The sequence below is a fragment of the Cygnus olor genome, chromosome 21 (assembly GCF_009769625.2).
Source record: "Cygnus olor isolate bCygOlo1 chromosome 21, bCygOlo1.pri.v2, whole genome shotgun sequence".
Lineage (NCBI taxonomy): Eukaryota > Metazoa > Chordata > Aves > Anseriformes > Anatidae > Cygnus > Cygnus olor.
In genome coordinates this window covers 2,697,929-2,723,481 of record NC_049189.1, presented here as the reverse complement: position 1 = coordinate 2,723,481, position 25,553 = coordinate 2,697,929, and the positions used below count along the sequence as shown (strand labels likewise).

The 25,553-nt window shown below is 54.1% G+C and overlaps 1 protein-coding gene across 1 annotated transcript; it reads left to right on the top strand.

The window, feature by feature from the left end:
- The first annotated feature begins 9,205 nt into the window (after positions 1-9,205).
- On the top strand, positions 9,206-24,135 carry VWA1 (von Willebrand factor A domain containing 1). Its single transcript, XM_040533622.1, has 6 exons — positions 9,206-9,832; positions 15,396-15,959; positions 19,311-19,589; positions 20,355-20,627; positions 20,896-21,165; positions 21,833-24,135. The coding sequence occupies exons 1-6, from the start codon at positions 9,760-9,762 to the stop codon at positions 21,871-21,873; spliced, it is 1,500 nt and encodes a 499-aa protein (XP_040389556.1). The 5' UTR covers positions 9,206-9,759; the 3' UTR covers positions 21,874-24,135.
- Positions 24,136-25,553: the final 1,418 nt, after the last annotated feature.

Genomic DNA, 25,553 nt, shown 5'->3' with positions numbered 1-25,553 from the left:
GGGGGATTTCTAGGAATCTGCTTCAGTGGCATGAGGATAACCTGATTGGAAATCCCACAGGGGACTTCAGTCCCTTCCCTGCCTGAGCAGCGCTTACTCGACTGATTCCTCCTCCCTCACCTTGGGGCGGAGCGAGGTGTGCAAGCACAGATCCAGATCTCAGTGTAAATGTGTTACTTAGTGCTGTTTGGTGCTACTTCACACATCTGGGTAAGGTGTACCTTGTGAGGAAGGTCGGCCCTCAGATAACTTGAGCAGATGGTGAGGTCGAAGAGGAGGTGTGCTCCTTTGGGAAAGCTAAGTGAAGTTAGTGCCCGCCCAGGGAGACTGACGAATAAGCTTATTTTCAAGTAGTTTCGTGTGGGTCAGATCGTATATTTACTGACTGCTCTGCTGTGAAATATCTGCAGCACTTCTCTAGTTCCCTCTGTCCTGTGCCCCAGTTTCAAGTCATGGGAGACATCCAGTGTTACCTGGTGGTACGGCTTTGGGTCACTTGCTGTTGAAATCGATGGCATGCAAGATCTGGCTGTGGCTCTAAGGGCTGTGCCCAGAGCTGGGTAATGCCACCAGGGTGAAAAGCTAAGCTAGAAAGCCCCAGAAATGTAAATAAGTCACTGGCGGAGCTGAGCAGCCAGCCTGCAGAGGGAGGTGGGATGCGCTGCGGGACGTGGGGGTGTTCGAGATGCTTCCCTGCTCCCCACCAGCTCTTCAAGAGTTAACGAGGATTTCTGTTAGGCGTTGGAAATATTACGGGATGGAAGGGAGGTGAAAGTGCCAGTTACCATGACTAGTGCTGTGACATCAAGGTTGATGGAATATAGCTCCTTAATGCCACTTGGATCTGTGGAGTAATTAGCACAGGCAAAACACGTCTGAAAGCAATTAGCTTCCCTTCCCATCCCAGAGAAGATGGTGACAGAGCATTGCAGGTAGCTACAACATTGCCTCCAAGCAAGTTTGTTTTCACACTTTCTGGGTCTGTCTCCAGCTGCTAGCACTGGAAATAATTCCCCTGACCTAGATCCCAAAATAAGTCATTTGGTGGCAGGGAGCTGCCCATGCTGATGTGCCAGATGTTCGGAGGGGCTACGCAGTGTGCTGCAGAAACTCTTTGCTAAGAAAGCTCAAAGTGCACCTTCATCTGCCGGGGGTCCTGGCGCCAGCCCCATCCTGCTGCTGCTGCTCTGCTCTGGGAGCCCTGGGGGATACACCGTGGGCCTGAGGAAATTTGGCAATGGATGTGAATGAAGGCAGATCTGGAGTGAGGAAAGAATTGGTCTGAGTAGCTGCTAAGGACCTGTTTCATGATCTTTCCAGGGAACTGCGTGCGATCCGTTCTGCCTCTGCTCCGTCCTGCCAGCAGCAGCGACACAGGGCAGAGGGCTGCAGCCCTGAGGGTGCCTCGGCCATGCTCACCCTTGCACAACCTCCTGCTCCGACCAGCACGAGCCATGTCCTTCCCGCAAACGAGACGTGCCTCTGGGCTTGCGCTTGGGACCAGCCTTCTCAGAACTGAGGCAGGGAGGCATCCGGCATGGAGGAGGACTCCCATGGGACAGTCTGTGAGCGGGCAGAGCTCCAGCCCCGCAGGGCCCTCCAGGAACCTCGGGCAGCTCCGCTCTTGCTGCAGAGGGCTGGTGACTGTACCACACTTCTGTCCAAAACCAGCATAAATAACGGTGCTCGGAGCGAGCCTGAAAGAGCAGGATTATAGGAATAAAGGAAATTGAGGAGGCAGGTGAGTGCCCTGCCTCCAGGGGGTTGTGCAGGGCTGGTGGCTCGTGGAGGGTGCTCCTGGCAGGCCCCTGGTGCACCCCCTGTGCTGACCAGCCCACGGGGAGCCAAAGGAGCAGGGGCCAGGCCTCCATGTGGCTGTGGAGCCCCGGGGGCAGAGCCTGCCTGCTTGCTCAACAAGAGCAGCTTTGGTTAAACATTTGCGGAGAGCAGGAGATCTCCAAGACAGAGTCCAAAGCTGTTTCCATTGGATGAGACTCACATTCACCCCCTCGTCCGCTTTTTCTTGGCTGAGGAAACGAGCTCGTCTCTGCAGAGGGAGCCAGTGCCTCCATGGAAGGGAGGAGAGCAGGGAGGACATCGCTGCCCAACAGCCCCACATGTCTGTGGGGGAATGTTTTTGCTCTTTCATCCATGGGTCAGACATTACGGCACCCAGCTATAGAACAACAGCCTCTTATCCCCAAAATAGACGAGAATTGTTCTGCTTGCTTTGCAGGCATCAAGTCACCTCTTTCTTTACGGGCTGCTGGAATGACAACTATTTCCCTAGCCTGACGTGGGAGGAGTACAAGGCTGGCAGGACTTGTGATGGGAGGACTGCTGTCAGCAGTAGTGCTTCCAGCTGAACCCCCTGTGTCCCTCAGACATGTTTCCTGGACAGCCTTGTTTGCGAAACAGGATTTCCCCCCTAGCCCCCATGTCCTACCTCTTCTTTCCATTGTGAGCAGCAACCTGCTGATGGAGGGAAGCCCTTTTTCCATTTCCCCCCTCACTGCTGCAAGTTTCTTCTCCCCTTTCAATCTTACTTTGGCTCTTGCCATTGCTGAGTTCAAGCTGAATAACTCGAGATGATGTCTGCTAAAGGGCACCCGTGTGTTGACTGACATCAGATCCAGCCAGGCTCCTGTCTGCACTGGGTGGCCCATGGTGGGACTGGTCTCTGGCTATGATGGCAAAAAAATGATGTGGGAAACTCTTGGTTCACCTGACTGGTGATCTGTGTGCAGCACGCCAATTTTTGGCCTACAATTACTCTAAAACTAAGCTTCTCGTGTCTCAGAGGCCGCTGGCATGAGGGTACAAATAAGATGACTGGAAGCCCTGTTTTCTGCCCCCACCAGGAGGGAGCTGCAGTGCTGGGTCTGGAGAGGGTCTAGCTGCCACCTGGGTATTGAGGCTGATGGAAAATTGGCTCCGTGCTCCTCCAAATTCCAGGCAGAGAGCAGGGAGTGCAGCTTGGCCAGCATTCATGCAGCTGTGCGCGAAGCAGGGGCCAGGCCATCCCGATAGGAACTTGCAAGCCACGAACTTCTTCCCTTTCCTGTTGTGACTGGATGCAGCTCTGATGGGTGCTCAGAGACCCGTTCATCAATGTCTTGGCTGGCTTCCACCCGCCTGTCAAGCGAAGAGCCCAGGTTTGGCCAGGAAGACCGGCCAAGAGCACATCTCTTTGTGCAGGTCACTCTGTGCCGCGTCTCCTTCGTGCAGACTGCTCCAGGTTATCCTCCGACAGGTCAAGAGGCCACAGTTGTTGAGGGAGGCTGAGATAAGTCAATGAGAAGTCACGGCTTATCGTGTAGCTGGAAATTCCTCAGGAAGCCAAGGTCTAAGGAGGTTCTCTTCAACTTGGCTTTTCCCAAGTTGTCTGGGCTTTCCTAGCAGGATAAAGACAGGAGGTAAAAGTCAAGCAATAAGGAAAACGATCTACTCCAAAGAATAGTTTTTGGATTAGAAACAGACAGCTGCTTCCATACCTCATCTGCACTGCTTAGAGGTGGCTCCAACTGTCAGAGCTTCTCTGGATCCAGGAATGCAAAGCGAGACCCCGGCCTGGGTCCAGCTGGGAAAAATGCAATAAAAAATGTGTGAGGAAATGAGGCAGGAATCTGAAGTCGTGGAGGATCTCTGCTGGGGTCCCCCAGGTTCCAATTCCACATGCAAAGCAGTCTGGTAGCAGAGCTGCACAACCAGGCATGAGTGCTCTGTGCGTTCCCATCAGTGCTTGTCCCATTGGTAAGGGACATTGCTGCTTTGGGATTGATCAAAGGGCTGAACGGCAGCCTGGCTTTGGGAAAAGAATAGATTTCACCTCAATACGGAGGGTGCTAGATCTTCTAGGGACCACTTACTGAGCATGGCAGATCTGGAACAAAAATCCTTTGGTGTTTTCCTCCCTGCTGAAGCCTGGTGTGAGGAGTGCTTTGGGGCACGGCTGCAGTGGGGTCCCTGCAGGGCTGCAGTGTGATGTCCTGGCCAAGCTGACGTTAGGTGCTGGCTATTCCTGACCCACATTACAGGAGAAATCCAGTAGCTTCTGAGTAGTGAGCAACTTTTGCTGTTTGTATATTTTTTTTTCTGCTGGTTTCTCCCATTTTTCCCCTTCACTCCCATGTCTGTGGAGCAGCTGTGAGCAGTCCTGGGGCACAGGAGGTGTAAAACTTCCAGGCAGGAGCAAGGAGAAGGTGAAACGTCTGTGTCTGAGGTGTCCTGAAGTTGTTTGGATGATGGGCGAGCTTGTACTGTGGCAGACTCAAGTCAGGCTCAAGTGCTTCAGCTCTGCTCTGCACTGCTGGCATCCAGCCCTCCTGCTTTTTTTTCCACCTCTGTATCAGGTTGCTCTTTGACCTGCTCCTGGAACTCTGCAACTGAGCTCACTTGTTCCTACGCATTGAAAACACTTCACATCCCAGAGGCGAGGTGAAAGCAAGAAGCTGGTTGAACTCCACACAGTTTTGTGAGCTTGTAAACAAATCTGCTGCAGTCCTGAAAGCTGGGCTTCTACACAGCCACATCCCCAGCATGGCTGACTCAGAGCTGCTTCGCGCAGAGGTCTGTTTGTCCTAGCACCATCCCTTCCAGCCCATAACGAAGCTCTATGTCACTAGCTCTTAACAGCAGCCAAGTGGATGTTTATGGCTGGCTCAGAGATAAGTGTAAAGCCTCAGGCTGGTCTGTCACTGCAAGATCTACTTTAAAGGAATGAAAATGCCTTTGCAAATAAAGAAGCAGTGGCTGATTTGCTCCCCGGGCCATGCTGGGACAGTTCTAGCAGCTGGGGGCTTGCAGAGCCACAAGTGCACCAGGGCCACCAGCTGGGGCATGCCCTGGCTCTGCCAGTGCTGCTCTGTCCCTCTGGCTCTTGCTCGCACCCACTAGATGTGATCAAACAGCAGTAAGGGAACAAGGCCGGCTATACGTGCAGCATTTATGGCCTGCCTTCCAGGACTGCCTTGCTGATACTGTCATAAACCCGTTTACGAGGCGGCCAGAGCACCCAGGACATTCTAGCCCCAGATGGGTGATGGACAGGGTGGACAGATGGACAGAAGGAGGGCCAAGCCCAGCACTTTCCCAGTCCCTCTGGACTAAGCTTGAAGATGGTCTTCTTGCTGAGAGCCACTTCTGCTGCAGGACCTGGAGTCGTGCTCCTCCTGCCTGCCCCCCCAGAACCCAGCAGCTCCAGGGTGCTGTGAGAAGGGCACAGAGGAGTTGCCTTGCATCGCTTCGGTGTCCTGTGTGGACTCCTCAGGGCTCTTGGTGGTCCCAAGGCTTGCCACAGCCCTCTGGGTCTGCTGTGCTCAGGGCTCATGATTAAACCAGCACTGGTACCGCAGCCATGCGCGGGCTGTTGCTGAGCTGTTCTTGTGCAGTGCTGAAGCTTTCTTTTCCCACTTCGGCCACACTGCAGCAGGCAGGAATGGGGACAGCTGGCCTGGAGTGGCACCAGGGGTATTCCTTAGTGTGTGGTGCCCTTGGCAATGGGTTCAGGGGACATGGGGACTCTTGGTTGTGGCATTTGTCCTCCCGAGTAGCCGCTGCACGTGCTGCAGGAGGCCCTGCTTTCCAGGAAACATCTGCCTTCTGAGGGAAGCAGTGAATGAACTCCTTGTTTTGCTTTGCTTATGTCTGTGGCTTTCCTTCACATATCAAACCATCTGTGCTTTGACCCATGAGTTCCTTGCTGCTGATGCTTGGTTGCTGGCTAGGGTCACCCCCCCACACCTAGCCACAGGGCCTGCTTGCGGCCAAGATGTCCTTGTCATCAAGGCCTGATTCAGTGGCTTGCTCACATGTTCCAGCACTGTCAGCCGCTGCCATTTCACTGGAAAGGGACAAAAATGGCCTTTTATAAGTGAAAAGGCGTGAAACTGCTGCCTCCTCTTCTGACGACTCAAAGCAACGCGTGCCTTCTCGGTCACTCTGCGCCACCCTTCCTGAAAGGCATCGCGAGGGGCTAGCGGCCTGCTCCGGCTGTCTGAGGACTGGCAGAAACAAGGCGTGGATGACAACGTGTCCAAGAAGGCAGGGTTGGACCAGCTGCATTGGCTTCAGTCCCAACAGAGGTGCCCCATCCGCAGGTGGTGTGAGCTGCAGGGAGAGGACACAGCTCTGCCCCGTGCTCCAGCAGCACACCGGTGCTTTGTGACAAGCTGGCTCCTTCAGAGCTCACCCAAACGCACGTTGTCCAGGCCTTGTACGCCCCGAGGAGCGATCCGTGTGGTGTGCAGGAGCCGCAGGGAACCCAAGTACCTCACACAAGCAGGCAATTGCTTGGGGAACACTGCCCCTCTCCGAATTACACGTGATGTGCTTGTCTACCTGCGAGCTTGTTCCACCAATTCCTTTGCTCCAAATAAGCTGCTCAGATGGAAAACTAGGACACCGTGTCCTGGCTTGACACCGTGCTGGGCAGAAAAACCACAGGATTGCCCACACAGGGCCTGGCTGCTGGGGCAGCATTTCTTATTGCGGGGTGTTACCAGGCTCGGGAGAGGGGCCTGGTAAATCCACGGTCAGCTCTTTGGTATCTGTGGTGGGAAGTGGCCTCCAAGTGTCCCAACACTGCTCCGATAGGGGCAGTTGCATTCTTCTAGGGCAGGACCGTCCTCTGAGTTTCTCACAAACCCAAATCTTTAGCGTAATGCAGCTGCGTGTGGTTGAAAAGCTGCTGCATTTTGCCCCAGCAGTGACTACGTTTTTGTGCCAGGTGATTTTGGGGTGCCCTGGGATGAAGGAGGTCTCCTACAAGGAGACCTGACCTCACCGGGGAGTTGTTTTAGTCATTGGGCAGCTCCTGAGAAAAGTACAGCCAGGGAGCTCAGTGACTGAACTAGCTATTTTTGTAGCTCCTCTCCAAAGCCTTCACAGAAATAAGAGCTGACTTGGAGACAGGATGACACGCTGTTAACTGAGAACTGCCAGCGTGGGGCCCGATCCTGTTGTGGTGGCACTTCTGGGGTCGGTGGATGCGGCTGGTAACCGGTCTGGGCACCACGACCAGCTGCCCACCTGCATGTCGATGGGAGCTGCTTCCCCCGTCCTCCTTCCAGTCCTTTGGAGCTGCTTCACTTCCTTTCCAAGTGGGGAATTTCCAAATTCCCATATATAGAGAAAGCCCCCTCCAAACAAAAGCTTTTATGTAGGGCTGAGGAACGGCTGTGTGCCAAAAGGCCTGTTTGTTCCAGCTGTGATGTGCCTCGGAGGATATTGCATCTCTTCAGAAGCTGCAGATTGTTTATGGCCCCAGAATGTCCCAGCTGCTGCGGCCACCACCGAGCCTCCCCGTGGTGCTCTCTGAGCCCTGAGGGTTTCTGTGAGTATCTGGCCCTACGTTTAGGGATTGACCCGTGAAACACCAAAGCGTGGACGCTCCTGGGAGCTCTGCACTACCACAATTAAAATATGGTGATTTGTTATTTTTCATGAGCACGAATTGTCCCTGAGCCTCCCCTGAGACCCGCAGCCAGGCTGTGATCACACTAAAAGAGAAACGAAGCCGGAGTGATGCTGCTGCCTTCAGAGGGCAGGGTGCATCAGCTCTGAAGAAGCGGCGCGCGCATGCACCAGCCTTACTGGAAACAGGATCTGTCTGTTACAGTAACATTTAAAAATAAAATGAAATTGTGTAAGATTAATTATTTTCCAGGCTGTTTTTTCCTGCTTCCTCCTACCCTAGTGGGACTTCTATGGAGATAAAAGCTGAAATCTCTCCAGGCTGCAGGGTGTGATGCTGAATGGCATTTACATTGATAAATTGACAGAAAAGGAAACTATGAGCAACCCTTCTATGCAAAGAGTTCCTTGGGAAGTGAGTAATAAAAGGAAATCATCTCCACGTCCCCACCAGCCATAGTTGAGCACTGGGAGTCAGACCCATGAAATTTCTACTGTTCTGTCCTCTATGACTGCAGACGGGGAAGTTGAGGCAGTTTGGGAGCACCATTCATGGTGTGACTTGCTTTGTGTAATTTTTCCCCAAAAGTTTGCTTGTTGAAAGAGGCTACATCCTGACAGCTCCCCTTGTAGAGCACCTGCACGTCCTACTGCCCTCATGAGCTCTGTTAAACGAGCACAGCTCCCTGTCGGGGCCCTCACCAGCCAGCATTTGGCCACCTCTGCCATCACACCAGGATCCAGGCGCCTTCTTCAAGGGGATCTTGTAGGCCATACGATGTAGGTATCAGAGCAGGGGTAATAATAACACTTATTCCAGCCTGCATGAATCAGTGGGTGAGGCTGAGTCCTTCCCCTAAGTCCATGATCCCCGGGTGTGAGGCACCAAACAACCCGGTGCTGGGTACCTGGCAGTGGGGCTGGGAGGAGAAGCACAAACAAGTGCCCCTGACGTTTCACTGGCTGCCTCTGAGGTTTCTCGGTTGGATCTCATTTCTTAGGCTTTCCATTTGCTTGATGAGTTTGGATATGATTTTTTCCGTCCTGCACAGCTCCTTGGCTCAGAACTCCTGCTCACTTTTTTTTTTCTTTCTGTTATAGTTCCCAGGAGAGGCAAAATCAAATTGGGGGAAATATGGCTCACTGGCTTCAGAAATCCCACCGGCTTCTAAACTTTCCTCCTTTGCTATTTTTTATCCCGTCTGGCTGGTCACTCCCCATGTTAGAGGAGATGACGATCAATTGGTCTCCTCACAACCAGCTGTGATTTTCCAGCTTTTCCTTACTAGTAATGTCTTGGATCTGTCCAGAAGTACTACATTCATATATGTTTTTTCCACTGCTGGTGATAGGAGTTAGCTAAACATTTTTTTTTTCTTTATTTCCTTGCAAAAATCCATCCCCTGCAGGGTGGCAAAAATTCAAGAGAAAAGCAGCACAGGACTTCGTACTGCAGAAGCCCCCCAGGGCTGTGGCTGGGACGAGGATGCCAGGTTAAACCACACAAACTCCCTGCTCTCGGACAGAGGGGATCCAGACAAACAGGGCGATCCAAAAGTGGGGAAAAAAGGGCAGGGGAATATTGTCACCTCCTCCTGCAGCAGCCAGCAGCAGAGATGTGGGTGGCTGGGCAGGCAGGAGAAGGGAAGCAAGGTTTGGTCAGGACTTTTGTACATTGGCAAGAGTCTCCTCTAGGGGAAATAACGAGAGGGTAAAAGCTGGTGGGGTTTCTGGTACGTGCTCTCAGCTGCTGCCTTGGGCTGGGACGCGCTGGGTAGCGCTAGGACCTGGGCAGCTCTCCTCCTGCCTCCTCCCAAAGGATTAGCCAATATTCCCAGGGCAGGGCGCACTCCCCAGCCTTGCTACTTTTTCTTTCCTCTATATACGTGTTTGTTTTTTTTTCTTCTAGCTCATTCCAGAGCGGAGAGAGCAGCTTTGGATTTCTCCGAGCGTCTCTCTCTCTCTCTCTCTCTTTTTCCCATTTTTTTTTCTTCCCCTTGCAGCTGGAGCGCTGCCAGTGTCTCGCAGGGCCAGTGGTTTATCTGCAGGCGCAGATTTCGCACCCCAGCCCAGCAGCAAGCAGGCTGCCTGCGAGCCATCCCCGGCAGCAAGCAGGGCGTGCGCCCCGGAGGTGAGGGGAGAAGGGCAATAAAAGACTTGGAGATCTCACTGCAGCCCAGAAAAATAAAGAAGAGTTCGGTTCTCTCGGCATGAGCAGCGTCCGAGCGGCACCCCGGGACCTGCTGGATCCTTGCACATAATATGACCGATGTTGAGCCTTTCGTCTGCCTCCCCAGAGCCGAGCTTTTGGATTTAAGGTAGCTGGCCCAAGGAGCAGCCCTCGCGATGTTGGCCAAGGCAGCGCTTGCGCTCGGTGTCTGGCTGCAGCTGGCGGCGGGGCAGGAGGCACCTGGCAGAGGTGAGTGCCCGCGGAGCCGCGTCCCCACCGCTGCCCCCAGGCCCTCCTGGGTGGAAACCGAACCCAAATTATGCCGCTGCCTTAGCTGGGTGGTTATACGCCTGGGTGGTTATACGCCTGGGTGGTTATACGTGGAGGTTGCTTTGCTGGCGCCGGGACGGAATGGGGGAGAGCTGCTCTAAAATCGCCGTGTTAGAAAGAAAACTTATCACCCTCGTTTCCAGCAGTGGCAAAGAAGCTGGATCAGAAGGTGGCAGAGTTCAGTGTAACTGTGTGGAAAGCCCTGACCCCACTGCTCCCCAGGCACCCCGAGTAAGAGAATTGAAAGCAGTGACTGATCCTGTACCCCTCCTGTTGCTCTCCACCTAGTCTCTGTGACTTAATCTTGGTGTTTCCTCCTTACAGTGCTTTCTGTTGGCTGCTGCTCAGGGAAGCGATTGTGGGTCGGTGTCACACACCTGACAGCGGGGCGGGGGACATGCAGGAGATGAATGGGCAGCGCTGGGCAGGGGCTGCTCAGCCCCACTGGTGTGGCTGGGGCTGCTCTGGGCTGCTGCTGGTTGCACCCAGTTTTCCCTGGAGTTTGTACTCGGGAAGTGTGATCCAGTGTGAAAGGAGACGTGAGCTGCTGGTCTGCGGGACAGATCCTCAGCCCCAGGCAGCAGCCCCGACTTCTGGGGGCTGTCTCCGCACCTGGTGCGCAGACCAGCCCATGGCTGTGGCTCGGATCCCATTACAGGGACTGGATTCTGTCCACGGGTGACACATACTAGGGTCTGGAGATGCAGGCTGGTGCAGGAATCGTGCTGCTGCCTCTGGCGTGCTCACAGTGCTCCGTGTCCGCCCGGGCAGCAGTCATCCCTACCATCCCTCCCCAGCCCAGGCTACAAACCACGCTCAGACCTTCAGGGCAGGTGAGAAAGCAAGCTGTGACGTTCCCGAGGGGCTGTGCCTTGCTCCAGATGTGCTACCCACAGGCTGCTTTTGGCTCGCAAACTGCCGGGTGCCCATAGAGGAAAGGAACCTGCCGGTGGGCAGGGTGCCCGCTCCCTGCGGCTTTCACCTGGGAGCCTCCTGGGCTGCTCCCAAAAGCAACCCTGAGCAAACAGCCGGGCTGGTGGGGCTCCCGGGCACGGCCTGGCTCTTGTCTGGAGCTGCTGTGGTGTGCCTCATCTTGCGAGGAGAGAAACCATTGGAGCCACGAGGATGCACGGCCCTAACTCTGTTTCCTGGGGTCTTGGTGGCTTTCTCAGCTGCAGAGGACAAAGAGAGGACGGTGCTGGGTGGCCAGCGGTGCTACGTGGTCAGGATGGCTGGCTTTTGTAGGCTGATGGCTACTGAGCGCAGCAAGGCAGAGCAATGCGTGGCCAGCTCCGCCACTTGCCTCTCTGGATCCAGATTCAGATCGGTGTGAAGTCCCCCCGGCCGGTAGTTTAGGTTTGGGTAAGCGAAACGTGGGCTGCCGTTACCTGGCCGCCCTGGACTTGCACCAGCAGAACAGGACGCCAGCATCCCTCTCTGCCACGTGCAGCCATTGGCACCTGGCAGAAAAGAGTTGGGCACTTCTACAAAGTGCAGAAACGGGTCGCAAAGCAGCCGGTGTTACTTTTTGGGGACGGAAAGACCCACGGACACCGCTCCCCAGCGCTCCTCCCATGGGGAGGCACGGGCCGTGCTCTTCGGCCTCTGCGCTCGGCTCCGCTTGCAGCAGAATGTTGTCGCTTTGCGTGGCCAAATAGTAAGAAGGGAAGACAAACGTGGAATTTAAAACGTAGTTAACCGAGACAGGACGCGGTCTTTTTTGGCTGTTGAGCCCTTTTTGCTCCGAGCATTGCGAGTCCCACGCAAATCAGGCACGTGGCGTGCCTTCAGGTCCCAGCTGAGGGCGCGGGGAGCTCTTGGAGCGGATGTCTCCTGTCAGCATCTCGGTGCAGGACTCACAAGTCTGGCTGTCTTCCTCCTGGAAAAGCCAAACATTTAAATAGGCAGCACCGGGACTCCACGGAGACATTTTGCTTCCTTATCGACCCCTTCAAAACCCTCCTTTGCACGGCTGGTCCCTGCCAATCGACCAGGTGCCAGCTGGAGGGTGACAAAAGGATGCTGCCAGGCTTTCTCTGCAGTTCCCTAAGCTTCTCCTGTGCTCGGCAGCAGTGGTAGCACGGGCCCTGCAGTTATTCCTTGTTCCTCAGAGCACAGGCTGATGGTGCAGGAGGCAGGGAGGTTCTAGTGGGTGTCCCCTATCCCCAAACCCCACAAAAGTGGGGAATCTCCCTTTGGTGTCCAGCCAAGCAGCCGATGCTCTTTTGCTGAAAAGCAAGGAGACGGCTCGAAAACAGCAGCTGCTTGCTGGTAACAAATCCCCGCCGCCCCACCTCTGGCACGGGGGAGATGTTTGTGTTGGAGGGAGGACAAAGAACAACAAGGAGGATGAGGGAACTGAAAGGCGAGACCCAAAGGGACCGACGGTGCTGTGCCCAGGCACTTCACTGCATCCCTGCAGTGAGAATTTGTCTAGATTTTTGGGGGGATCCTTTCTACTGACCAAGTCCGTCGGGGAGGAATTTCTTTCCACCTTATGCAGGGCTGAAATGGCTGTGATGGTGTTGGCCTGATCGCAGCCCATCCGCACAGACAGCTCCCAAAATACCACCCTGCCCACCAGCACAACTTGCCTTTGGTAACCGTTTGCTGCCAACCCGTGCTTCCCACCCCCCCCCGGCGGGACCCGGCGGTGTCAAGCTGCAGCTCTCCCTGCGCAGCTTCCTAACCCACGCAGCTATTTCCAGCCCCGACGGGGCAGACCGGCGTGCACAGGATGCTGAATTACACCTGCCTCTCCCAGCGCCCCGCAGCTGCGGGGCACACTCGAGTGCCATTTGACAGCAGCTTGGCTCTTGACTCTCCTTCGGGATTCTCCTCCCTTAGCAGGTGCTTCGTGGGGTTTCTCACCCCCGTGTGCCCCCTCTGGGGGTCATTCTGGCACACCGAGGGGTGCACCCCTAGCTCCCCTTGCATGTGCTGCTGCACGTGACCTTGTTTTCCACTGGTGAGCGATGTCCTTTGGCCACCGATCGCTGCCCTGCCAGGGCCAGCCGCCTTCACAGCTGCTTGTTGCAACACTCAGGAAACAAACGGCCCCGCTCAGAGTAGTGGGGAGCAGAGGGGAGAAACGGGGACAGAAAATTTCTTGCTGGGAAGAGGCAATCGCCTTGCCAATATTTCTCGCTGCGTCTTACCAGCCAAGTCAGTGGCTTGTACCTCTTCCAGCGGAGGGGGAAGCAGAGGGCCGTGGCTACGTGCCTGGGCTTCGTGCAGCCAGAAGCTCGGAGCAGAGCCGCTGCTGCCCTGGGGAGGCAGGAGCTGGAGGAGCCCATGGCAGGGACCTGGAGCCCCCAGGTGATGTGACACACACACACACATCGCTGCTCGCCGTGGGCCGGAGGGAAAGCTGGCTGGCCCTCGCTTTTATTTTCTGCTCCGCTCCGAGTGCCAGGCTGCTGGGCGTGTGCCCGCAGCACGGGGCTGAGTCGTGCTGGGTCACGCAGAGCTGGCCGCCATCCACTTCTGCCTCCTCCTGGCATCTCCCGCTTAGTCACCTCCAAGTAACTTCGACGGTCTCTCCATTTCTGGAGGCTCCACCTGATTCCTCCGGTTGTTTCGTCATGGCTCTGGTATGGGTCTGCGCTCGCAGCCAGCACCTCACGCAGGGGCGAGCTGAGGGACCCCTCCCTGGGCTGCCCTGCTCTCCGTAGCAGCAAGGGGCACCCACGTCCTGGCTGCACATCTGTAGACGGCACGTCCACGAGGAGTCTGGGCCAAGAGGATCAATCCCCCTGTGGCTCAATCCTGAGCCACTTCTCTGCCTTCTCTTTTCCCCCTGCCCTGGGTTTGCTGTCTCGTGGCGGCTCCTTGGCACGCTCCCCTGGAGGGGCTCGGCACCCTGGCTCCTCGCGGCTGTCTCTGGGCCTGCCTTGGCGTGTCTCTCTGCAGGGGCAGAGCTGTTTGCACGAGCCGTCTCCTCGGAGCAATTAATTTTACGGGAGCCTTTCCATCCAGCTCTCTGCTGCCCTGTGGTTTTGGCTCCCGCGTGTGGCTCCAGCGCCCAGCCATTGTGCCCAGAGCCTGCATCGCTCGGCCACCCCGCGTTCCCTATCCCTTCCCGGATGGAGGAGCCCAAACGGGCTGCCAGAGGTCACCGGTCCAAGGCTTTTTCTCTCTTCTTGTGCCTCGAAAGCCATCAGAAAGCAGGGTGGCGCTTAAAAGGATTCCAGATTCGTTACTGATATTCCAGCTGCTGTAATTCTCTCAGGCTCCAAGAGTGGAAGGAGTCCTCTATGTGTCCGCGCTTCCACACGGGGTTTTAATTGAAATGGTAAGAAAATGGGTCAGATGGAGAGGGCCACACCCTCACAGCTTTCTCTTCTTGCCGGGGGGCACCCTTCTGCACCAAGGGGGGTGTGCAGCCCCTCCCCAGCCACCTTCCAGAGTCCCTGGCGTAGGGGTGCAGCAGGGGAGGGCAGGCAGGTGTGTTCGGAGGGGCGAGGGAAGATGTGGCACGAATGATGTGGGGAGGAGGGAGAGCCCCATCCTGCCAACATTGGCTTGAATGAGGGATTTTTCTGCCAGGCTTGTGTGGACCACAGCCTTTGAACCGAGCCGCAGCCAGTTCGGAGAACCGGCCGTCTCTCTTGGGAGAGCAGAGCCAGCAGTTTTTCTCATTAACTCTCTTTATCGCTTCTTTTCGTTTCCAAATATGGCTCACTTTGCTTCCAGACGCTGCCGTGGCCCTAAGCTGGGAGATGTAGGCCCACGACCTCGGCAGACGCTCTCCTCCTTGGGACCAGCTCCTTCCCCCGGGGCTGCTGCACCTTCGCCCACAGCCCTGGCCGGCCGCGGGGATCCCCGGCACGGGGCAGGGGTGACCTGTTGGCTGGTGCTGGGAATGGTCCCAGCTCCAGGAACGTGGCCGCATCCAGCTCGGAGCAGAAAGTGCTCGAGAGCAGCCTGTGCTGAGTAACGAGAGGTGTCAGCGCAGGCAGGAGCAGCGCAGAGCTTAGAAGCATTTTTTTTTTTTGCAGGAGCTGGGCTCGTGGGTTTGCTTTTGGCTCTGCCCTGGCTCCTGTGCTTGATTTCCTGCCTCTAAATAGGACTTTAAAACAAACTTGGCAACGAAGCCTGGAGAGCAGGGAGCCAATGCTCCTCTCCCTGCTCCTGGAGAGCACCGCCACAGCTCGGTGCATCTTCAGCCTTACCTCTGAACCATGATCGATCCAGGGCAAGGTTTTTGGATCTCAGAGGACTTAGGAGCCAGTTTTCTGTTCCCAACAGCTTTTTTGGTAACGTACTTTAAAACAAAAGGTGCTGAGAGAACTTAGTTTGTGAATGGCCACAGGCAACCCCATGAGTAATGCTTCAGTGCGTCTGAAAGGCTTTGGCAAAGCCCAGCTGTGGTCAGAGAGATGAGTCCAAGCAAAGCCACCCAGGAGATGGGGTGAGAGGTTTCGCTAGATGTGAGAACAACAACAAAAAAAATAACACCCCCTTTCTCTTCCCTTGCCAGGTGCCCAGCCCTCCATCTCCAACTCGGAGGGAGACATCCTCTTCTTGCTGGACAGCTCTGGCAGCGTCTCCTACTACGAGTTTTCCAAGGTGAAGGAATTCATGTGGGACCTCGTGCGGCCTTTCGCCTTTGGCCCCAACGACGTGCAGACCAGCATCATCCACATCAGCACCACTCCCACCATGGAGTTCCCCTTCGACCGGTACCAGTCGCGTGGGGCGGTGCAGCAAGCCATCCGCGACACCCAGCAGCTCATGGGCGACACCAACACGGGCCAAGCGCTCTCCTACGCCAAGGAGAAGTTCTTCAGCAACGAGGCCGGTGCCCGGCCGGACGTGCCCAAGGTTCTGGTTTGGGTGACGGATGGTTTCTCCACCGATGACATCTCCGAACCCATGCAGCTCCTGAAGGACATGGGGGTGACGGTGTTCATCGTCAGCACCGGGCGGGGGAATTACCTGGAGCTCTCTGCTGCTGCCAGCCAGCCTCCCGAGAAGCACCTGCACTTTGTGGACGTGGATGACCTGCCCATCATCACAAAGGAGCTTCGGGACGCTATGCTAGGTACGGCGGGGCTGGGCTGTGGTCTCTGGGAGTCTGCAGCAGGGGCAGGCAGCGTGAGAGCCCCCCCAAACCAGCGGTCCTGATCCGCAGAAGCAGGTTTATGCACTGCACGCCCCAAATGGAAGCTGTGTGCCTGGGGAGGGTTTGGCCCCGCTCACACCCTCGTGTGCGGGCACGGTGCTGGCACGCAGCGAGGCACCCAGCCCCTGCCTACAAGAGGCTGGCAGTCGCTGCTCCCTCACCACCAGCAATTAGGGATGATGGTTGTTGCTATCAGCATTACGACTGTAGCACAGGAATGTTTTTGCTCCATAAATCCCCTGTTGTAACGTGTTCCGCATCTGCCAGATGTACAGACCAGCGCAGAAACTCCCAGCCCAGCTTGCTGGGCTCAGCAGGGCAGCTGCTCTCCGCTGCTAGCACGGCTGTGGCTGTGCAGAGAGCAAGATCAGGCAGCAGAGCTGTTTTTTCAGCAGCCCCGTGTTTTAAAGCAGCTAGGGAATGGTCTAAGGAGACCCAAAGCCTGGACCTGGGCCAAGAGATGAGCCAGCAGGAATGCCGCATGCTGCGCTGCGTGATGCATGTCCTCCGTGCAGCTCAAGTGCCCTCGCGGTGGGAGCGGCTGTGATGGCAAAGCAGGGGCTCTGCCTCAGCCTCCCAGATGCCTCCGGGTTTGTTTGGAAAGCTGAGCGGGTTACTAGGACTTTGCAGACTTTCCATTCATTTTATGGAGGCTCTCTTCCCCGTTGGAGATCCTGTTTTAATTCCCCTCTTGGCTTCTGCTGTGTGAGTCCGTCAGAGCTGGCTGTGGCATCTCCAAGTAACCCTTTCTGCAGAACCCTCCCTCTGTAGCAATTTCTTCCCATTTCCAGCCCGTGCCATTTAGCAAATCCCGCCCAGGGACCACATTCCCTTCCAGCCACCCATCTCTGTCCCATAGGAGCATGGGGCAGTACCAGCAGTCCTTCTGCTCTACCACACAAACCCCCAGATGTTTCCTTTCAAATGTCTGTTTCAGCTTCTAGTGCATCCCAAATCCCGATGGTATAAAACAGCATCATTAAAGGAGAAATCCACTGCGTATCACTGCAGCACAAGATTGTCTTGAAGATCGTAAGATCTGCAAAGCTAATAAATACTTTTCTGTGCCCCAGGGCAACATTCTTTGCATCCACCAGGACTAAAACCTACTAGTCTGGGATTTTCGTGGAAGGCGAAATTCCCGAGTGAATCCAGGGGCTGGGGCTTTCAGGCATTAGTAACATCACCTGAGTTAGCCTTAATAAAACCACACATGGCTTGCCCCTTCCTGGAGGAGGCAGCCTTCATCACCACCCGTCCTGCTTCTGGACCTGTGTAAATTGTGAAAGCAAGGCGTTCCTTTGGGATAACATCAGGTTCTGTGCTAGCATCCACTTGCTCTTCTCTCAGCCAGCAGAGCTGACAACCACTGACTTGTTTCATCCTCTGGCACCGTCTTCTGAGCCCAGTCCTGCAGGAGCCCACCTGCCCAGCAGCCACAAGACATCAGCCACTTCCCGTGCAGATTTCTGGTCTGAAACATATCACCCCTTCTATATCAAAGCAGGGAAATAAAACACGAAGCAGAGGTGGTTTGTCCCAAGACCCAGCTGAAGTTCTGCAGAGGGGATCGTGGATCCAGGGCAGAAGGGGTTCGTCTGCTGCCTGACTGTGTTCCTTGCACACATCATAAAAGCAGCAGCGTTCCAGCAAGTCTAATCTTGACCTGCCAGCATTCATGGGATGCCAGCAAGCTCGCGGCCGCGGAGCGGTGCTTCTGTGTCCACGCTCATCCTGTGTGAGTCACCATGGGTGGGAGGCAAGTGGGTCCAAGCTGTCCCCGAGCGCTCCTAGGAGGGCACTGCCTGGGTCCAACACCACAGGATAACACACTGCTTCTTCCCAGCAGCGTGGAGGGGCTGAGAAGGAAACCATGGGCATCTGTTTTCTGGGGTTGATGGCCCTCTTTAGTGGTCAGGGCATCTGTAATCTGGCAGCAAGAGCCTGAGCCGGTGCTTGGGACCCATCCCTCAGGTGCTGCACCCCATCACTTTAATCCTCCTGATTTATTCACAGCATCCCTGCGCCCTGCCTCCAAGCTCATTCATTTCCATTCCTGCAGCTTTTGGCGAGGTTTTTGGCACCGGGACCTTTCCTCTGTTCCCAGTTCCTCCGTGGCTTGGCCCCTGGCAGTCGTGGGGCTCACAGGAGGCTGCGGAGCCCCAGGTCCGTGGTGCTGCCTCCTCCCGCTGCTGCTGGCAGGGGCACAGCGGAGGGGAGCGCTCCTGCCTCCCCCAGAGCCAAGCAACAGCTCAGAGGAAAAAAATGAGGCTGCTTTGCTCGGTGCGGGGAGCTTGGTGAGGATGCCAGCAGCTCCGAGGAGGAGAGCTGGTCTTATCCCAGCCTGGACAGTGGCTGCCCACTGTTCTCCTGCAGGTCTGGGGCAGATTTTTGTGCCCCCATGTGATGGGCAGCCGGTGAGGGCTACCTGCATTACTCTGCAAAGTGTTTGGGCTGGAGCTGGAGGGTGCCTTAAGAAGGTTTCAGGAGTGAGACTGCGCAGAGCAAGTGCACTTCTTAAAGGCTCAAGTTGCTTTTAAAAATCGAGCTGCTTTCTGTCTCCCTGTGCCACTTCCCCAGAGCTAGATGCAAAGTCCTGGGGTGTTTCTGCCCGCCCTGGGCAGGGAGCAGGGGGATTCTGCGCAGGTTGGGCTCAGGACACCGAGCGTGGCTGAAGGCTCGAGTGGCAGAGGGGTCTGGGAGAAGCGTGGAGCTCCGGCAGCGCTGCCCACGCCTGGCACGGGGGGTCCAGAGCACAAGGGTATCGCCGGCCTCGGAGAGACGCCTGCGTGCAGGGGCGGAGAGGGGCGAGCACAAGAGCGCCTCTGACCGCTGAATGTCACGGAACAACGGAGCTCTGTGAGACGCCGCGGGGAGAAACTACAGCTGGGATGAACTCAGCAAGTGCTGGATGGTCCCAGGCTGCTGCCCCTTCCTCCTGGCTGTGGGGTCATTACATGATGAGATTTGGGGGTTTGGGTTTAGTAGGAGGGGCTCTGTTCAGCAAAAAGGTCTTGTCCAAGGGGTAGGAGTGGGGTGAAAATCCAAGCGTTGCCACCTCGGTTTCCATTTGCTTTCTGGTTTTGAAGCTGCGTGCTTGGCTTCGAGGATTTGGGTTTGTGCTCCTGAACCTTTCAGAGTCTCGGTGACTCTGTTGTCATCCAGTGTCCCTGTGGGCCCCATCTCCTGTCCAAAGGGCCTGTATTTTCGGTGTGCCATATTCTGTATATAAATGCCACTGGTGATTTCTTGCTTCTCCTTCTCTCCCAGAGGTTATCCAAGCAAATCGGCTCCACGCAGTGGATATCACCTCAAGCAGCTTCCGTCTGATGTGGCCCAAACTCCTCTCCCAAGAAACTGGCTACTACACCCTAGAGTACGCCCCGACAAACAATCTGGCAGGCAAGAGGACAACGCAACTGTCTGGGGCTCACACAAGCTTCACACTGAGCAACCTCGCACCAGAAACCACTTACGAGGTGGCACTTGTTCCTGAATCCAACGTCCACTACTTCCCTCCCCAGACAACAAGGGTCACCACCCTGGCAGGTAAAATGCGCTCAGTCATGACCAAGGTGGGAGGCTCTGCTGTGCTGAGCCTCACGGATGTAAAGCCAGCAGGACAGCCCCTGGTCTGCATCCCGCAGCCTCCTGGTCTGGCTGGGGGAGGCAGATGGTTGCAGCCTGGCCAGACCAGAGCAAGGAGAAGGCGTCGTTTTGCTGGCACTCAGCTCACTCTTTCCTTAGAGAAATGTTCTGCACTGCTCAGAACAGGCGATGTGAGAGGAGATGCCCTTCCAACCTTAAAATCTGTGGATTTGGAAGAAAGCAGAGCCCCTTGTCCTGGGGGAGGAAGGCAGGAGCTGCAGGCACAGCTAGGAGAGGGCAGTGCTCTGGAAACAGGAGCTTCTCCAGGCTGGGGTGGCCACTGCTGCGGCATCCCTGCATGAGAGGGAAGGCTTGGGGCAGCACCTGATTTTAACTCAGAGTTATAGCAACATTTTAAAAAGTGGCACGCTGAAAATCTGAGCAGGGTGACAAAGTCAAGATGGACTTGCATCACATACTCATTTTCTGCATGCAAGAGCAGTTTGAGCTGTGTAGTTGTGCCCTGTCTATGCTGCACAGCTGGAGAAACCATTCCCTTAGAGCTGAGCTGGCGTGTGCTGACCTGGCTGACTCCAAACATCCACTTGCTGGGTAGTTCTTCCACCTCCTGGAAGCAAAACATGCTGCAAGTCAATTATACTCCTCTGAGAGCATCCCGATGCCGTGAGTTACGTACTCATTCCCGTCTTTTTGCTCTGCTTTCAGAGGAAATCACTCCTGCTCAGGTTCTCATCTCGGAGTCCAGCCCGCACAGCTTCCAGGTCAGCTGGGCTCCTACACCGGACAGCGTGGCCGCCTACCAGATCCTGTACGGGCCGCTCCCTGGGGACTCGGCGCAGCTGCTGGAGGTGGATGGCAAGCAAAACAGCACTGTGGTGGAGAACCTGGCACCCAACACCACCTACCTGGTGACGGTGACTGCGATCTACAGGTCAGGAAAGGAGAAATCCCTGTCGGCTAAAGCATGCACTCAGGAAGGTGAGTGAGCAGCGCTCGCTGCTGAAGGGAGGCGGGTGGGAGGGGGCCAGCAGGTACCTAACAGTGCCAACAGAAGGATTTTGTGCTGGTACCACAAGTTAAGGACTGACTGGGCTGAGGTTCTCCAGTGTGGAGACGTAGAGTGATGAGAAAGCCCAGGGTGGCTGTCCGCGCCTTCTCCTGAGTCCCCTCAGGAGCAACAGGGAGCCAAGCAGCGAGGACTGCTCCGTACAAATGTCACGCAATAACATGGAGCTTCTTTTTGTAGAGGGCTCCAAAGTGAGGCACCTTCGCTTCGAAGACATGGGCTCCAACACCCTGAAAGCCTCCTGGGACGCCGCTGACGGGAAGGTCCTCGGTTACCGAGTCAGGTGCCGTCGGCAAACGGGCCCTTCGTCCCTCATCAGCGTGTCGCCACAGATCCACAGCGTGCTCCTCACCGACCTGCCTTCGGGCACCACCAACAAAGTGTGCGTGAAGCCCATGTACAAAAACCAGCCGGGCAAGGGGCTGTGCCGCATGGTGCGCATGCAGCCGGGTGAGTCGGGGTGCGAGGGAGGATCCTGGGGCCCTTTCACCAGGGGAAAGCATCCCGAAGGGGACTCGGGTGGTGGACATCCAACACAGAGGAGCAGTCGTGGCTGAAATGCCCTGTGCTCATCAGCCAGCTTGTCAACAGGGCTTCTTCACAGCAACCACCCCAGAGGGTGTTGCCCAAAGCTAGGCTTTTTCCCCTTTTTCTAAGAGCAATACTCCTCCTAGTGGCTTTGTGTTTGCAGGCAGGAGGAAAAGCGTGCAGGGGACTCCGTGGTGGTTTGGAACGACAGAGGCAGGGAGGACACAGCTAAAAGCTGGCGTGGGCACTGAAGTGCAGTTTTAGGCTTTTGAACTCTTGGCTACCCTTCACTTTTCAACACAGTAGGGACAAGCTATCTACTAAACACAGCCACTTAGGCACAAGGCATCTGCCTTCCTCCTTCCACTACCCAGAAGCCACTTAACTATGATGAAACACAAAAGGATTTTCAAGAGGCTGAAGTAGAAGCTAAGAAGCAGCTGTCTGCCAGGGCAGAAGCACATATTTTTTCCCAATAAGATGTCAGAGCAATGGTGATGATGACCACAGGGTCATCTGGTCTCTGACTTATTCTGATTTGGAGAATGGGTAGATGAGGCTGACGTTGTGCTTTTTGTGTTCTTCCCAGCTACAGAAGCCCAAGGATATAGGCACAGACAGAGAGCATGACAGACCTGAGAGTGAACTGATCCCCCGCAGAGCAAGGGATCTCGCTTGGACAAAGACTTGGACAAAATGGAGGGGTCTGCAGAGGAAGCCAGAAAGCTCACGGATCGTTTCCCAGCCTGCACTGTCAGCTGAGTTGTCCTGGTTGTCACCTCTAAAGGCTATCCTACGTCAAGTTCTCGCAAAGCTTAAAGATCTGGTTTGGCTGAGTGGAACCTACAATCCAACTGCTAGATGCCAAATCTGTACCCTCTCTTGTACAAAAACATGCCTGACAAACAACAAACAAAAGCAACCCGATGAATCTTCACTATTGCTTGCTTATTTCCTATTCTCTATTTATTAAATTGATACAGTTGTATTTTTGCAGCCTATGAGCATGTTCAAGACACAGCTGTTTACTGCACTGGCCTTTTATTCTGGGCACCTGCACTCAGAGAGAGATTACAAACTGTCAATAGCCATTGATATTGGCAAAGAGCAGCTTTCCTCCAACTCATCCGGTGTATTCAATAGGTATTGCAAATTAGGCATCCCAGAAGTATAGCATCTCAGGGATGGAAGGTAAAAGCACTAGGAGAAAGAATAACATGTACAGAGAATGTGCAGTACACAGAGGAGACCTGGTCAAAGCCACCAGGATATCTGAGAAGAGGAAGAAAAGAGGTTATTAACCCACTTGGTCTGTGGCCAGGACATGGAAATGCTTTATAAAAGACCTGCCTTCCACAAAGTGCAAGAATAATCTAGTTTTCCCAGTTTTTTGGTTTGTGGCAGAGCTTGGTCGGTGAACTCTGAGGAATGGAACAACAGGACCATGCCAGGCCAGGGCTGACAAGTACTGTCGATGAGTGCTCTAGGAGAAAAGTTTGTTCACGTCTGCCTGCTGAATTCTTGAGTCTCATCAACACTGGCACTGGTGCTAAGTTCGTCTGCTGCAGTAACTTACAGATCCCAGATGGACTTTGAAGGATTCAGTTCCCCTGAGTCATTTGCCTTGGGATCTGATAACGGTCTGAGAGAGCATAAAACTCAGAAAACTTGGGAATTTGCTTCCCCAGCAGGCTACTCTAATCCAAAGCTTTCAGCCCTCAGCTGAGCTCAAGGAGCAGCAGTGAGTCCAGAAAGGCCAGACTGTAAGGCCATCTAAAGCAGTTATTTTGGTTTCTCAATCAAACACGCACCTCCAAACAACACAACAGGGTACTACTGCCTGGACTGTGACCACTGAATTACTGTGGCATACCTGCAATCAGTCTCATCAAGTTAGGTATGAGTCTTGCCATCAGAGCAGCTATATTGAGATTAATTAGCCTGTTCTATGGCTAATTAGAGGCTGTAAGTCTCCAGCACTATCATTCCAGGCTCTGTCCTCTGTGCTCTGAAGACTCCTAAAACATCTTTAAATTGTCTTGTCCTGGGCTCCTACTCGGTGCTAAGCTTTAGCTACATTTAGAATTCAGGTTTTTATGGGAGAAGAATGAATCTGATTCTTTCCTTTTTTTTTTTCAAGCCCCACGCTTGAATTGGCTGTCACTAAGCTACTCTTCAGAAAGGGGAGTTGGAAGAAATAAAAAGAAAAAAAAAAAGAAAAAAAAACCAATTTTAGTAGCTAGTGACAAAGCCATTTGAGAAGCACAGTTCCAAAATTTGGGGCTTATGGCTATAAAGAAATATAGCTACTCCTCTGGTAACCAAAACCAGCACCAGTGGGAACACCTTCCCTTGGTAATGCTTGCAATATTTTAAATTTATTGCTTATTTGTTTGACACACAGAACACTTTTTTTAAAGCCGTGCTTGGAAAGCCTCCACGCACTGCCATTCCAACCTGCAAACCCTCCATAGCTCTGCTTATGGATTCCTTAAAATGAGTTCCTTTTGGAGCTGAGGGGAACTTTGTCACTGAGCTCCGAACTCGTCACGTCCAGGTTTATGGAACATTTGCCTTGGGCTGTCTCCTTGCACAGGAGGAAGGGATGGGAGGGAGATGAGTCATTCATTAACTCGATACGAAGATTTCTTACGATTTGTGTTTTCCTTTGGAATGTGTATTTGTGGCTGATTAATCTTAATGGAGACTCTGTGCTGAGGGAAAGATAAAGCCTCTGGAAACTGTCACGCAATAAGGTATCTTGTTCAATCTTGCTGTAGGACAGAGATTGTTTAATTTTGCACAACTCCTGCATAGCTTACTAATACATTCAGATTCCCCCAATTGTAACGCACCCTTTTGAAGACAGTCAATTAAATATAAAATACAAGAGCTATTGAATGATTCCTTCGTTCTTGATGGCAGTAAGGACAAATTGGTTAAGTGTAGCTTTTGTTCAGAGGTATGGGTTCAAAAGCTGGTATTCATCTCAATTTTAAATGACTTAAAAACAAGCATTCCACCCATGACTTCATAGTCTGGTTTACACGGAACTTCACCCCCACCGCTGCCAAAAAAAATGTCAGAAATATGTAGGCAGAAATATGTCAGTCTCAATAATGTTTCAGCTTCAGTGAATAAAAATTCCTTTACAAGAAGCCAAAAAATAAATGTCCCTTAAATCTTGTCTGAACTAGTAGTACTCATGAGCATGAAAATTCCAAGGTGGGCAGGTAAGTTAAACTATTTAATATTTTTTATCTAAAGCCTAGTAATTTCTAGGGCTATTTAAGCATCTTGCCTGTACTGGTACAGTGGGTATGACGCCTGGACACTTCTCTAGGATGAGAACACAAACCATTGAGGCTGAAGATGATCTAGGCTGTATTCTGCATTTCACACTATCTCAGACTTCAGGATTTTACATGTGAGCTTTATATGTTTCTGATTTTTACAGTTACTTTCCTTGCTTTTTCCTCTTTCCCCCATTTTCTCTTCTTCTCATGTTCATTACAAAAATTACAAACAATTTGATTAGGATTAGTTTCTGCAAAGTGAGATACACCTCTATATCAGCCACAAGCACATGGATTCTTTTTCCTCGTTCAGGAGAAGGACAAATGAATAAAGTAGTCTGCTACATTGAAAAGAAAGGGCCACCTTCAGCAACAAGGTGCCTCCTGGGACCGATTAATGTCATCTCCATCACTGATTTGTTATTTCTAGAGAACCCAGGTGGGTGTGTTTGCAGTGCTGTTGGAGTTTGATGGATGCTGACTTCAGTCCTGGTCGGTAGCCACATACCGGCTGCAAGCCCTGGCTGCTTGGCCACAACTCCTTGTTCTGGCAGGCTCATGGTGGAAGGGGCAGCTTTTAGTCTGGAGAAGAGGAGGCTCAGGGGAAACCTCATTGCTCTCTACAGCTGCCTGAAAGGAACGTGTGGGGAGCTGGGGGTTGGCTCTTCTTGTCGATAACCGGTGATAGGACTAGAGGGAATGGCCTCGAGTTGTGCCAGGGGAGGTTCAGGTTGGAAATGAGGAGACATTTCTTCTCAGAAAGAGCGGTCAGGCGTTGGGACGGGTTGCCCAGGGAGGTGGTGGAGTCCCCGTCCCTGGGGGCGTTTAAGGAAAGGCTGGACGTGGTGCTTGGGGACATGGTTTAGTGGGTGACATCGGCGGTAGGGGGCTGGTTGGACCAGATGATCTTGGGGGGCTTTTCCAACCCTAACGATTCTAGGGTTCTATGTTTCTTTTCCCCTCCCTGTCTCTCCCTTCTCCATGGCCCCCCCGCCGCCATTTTGGGGCTGCCCC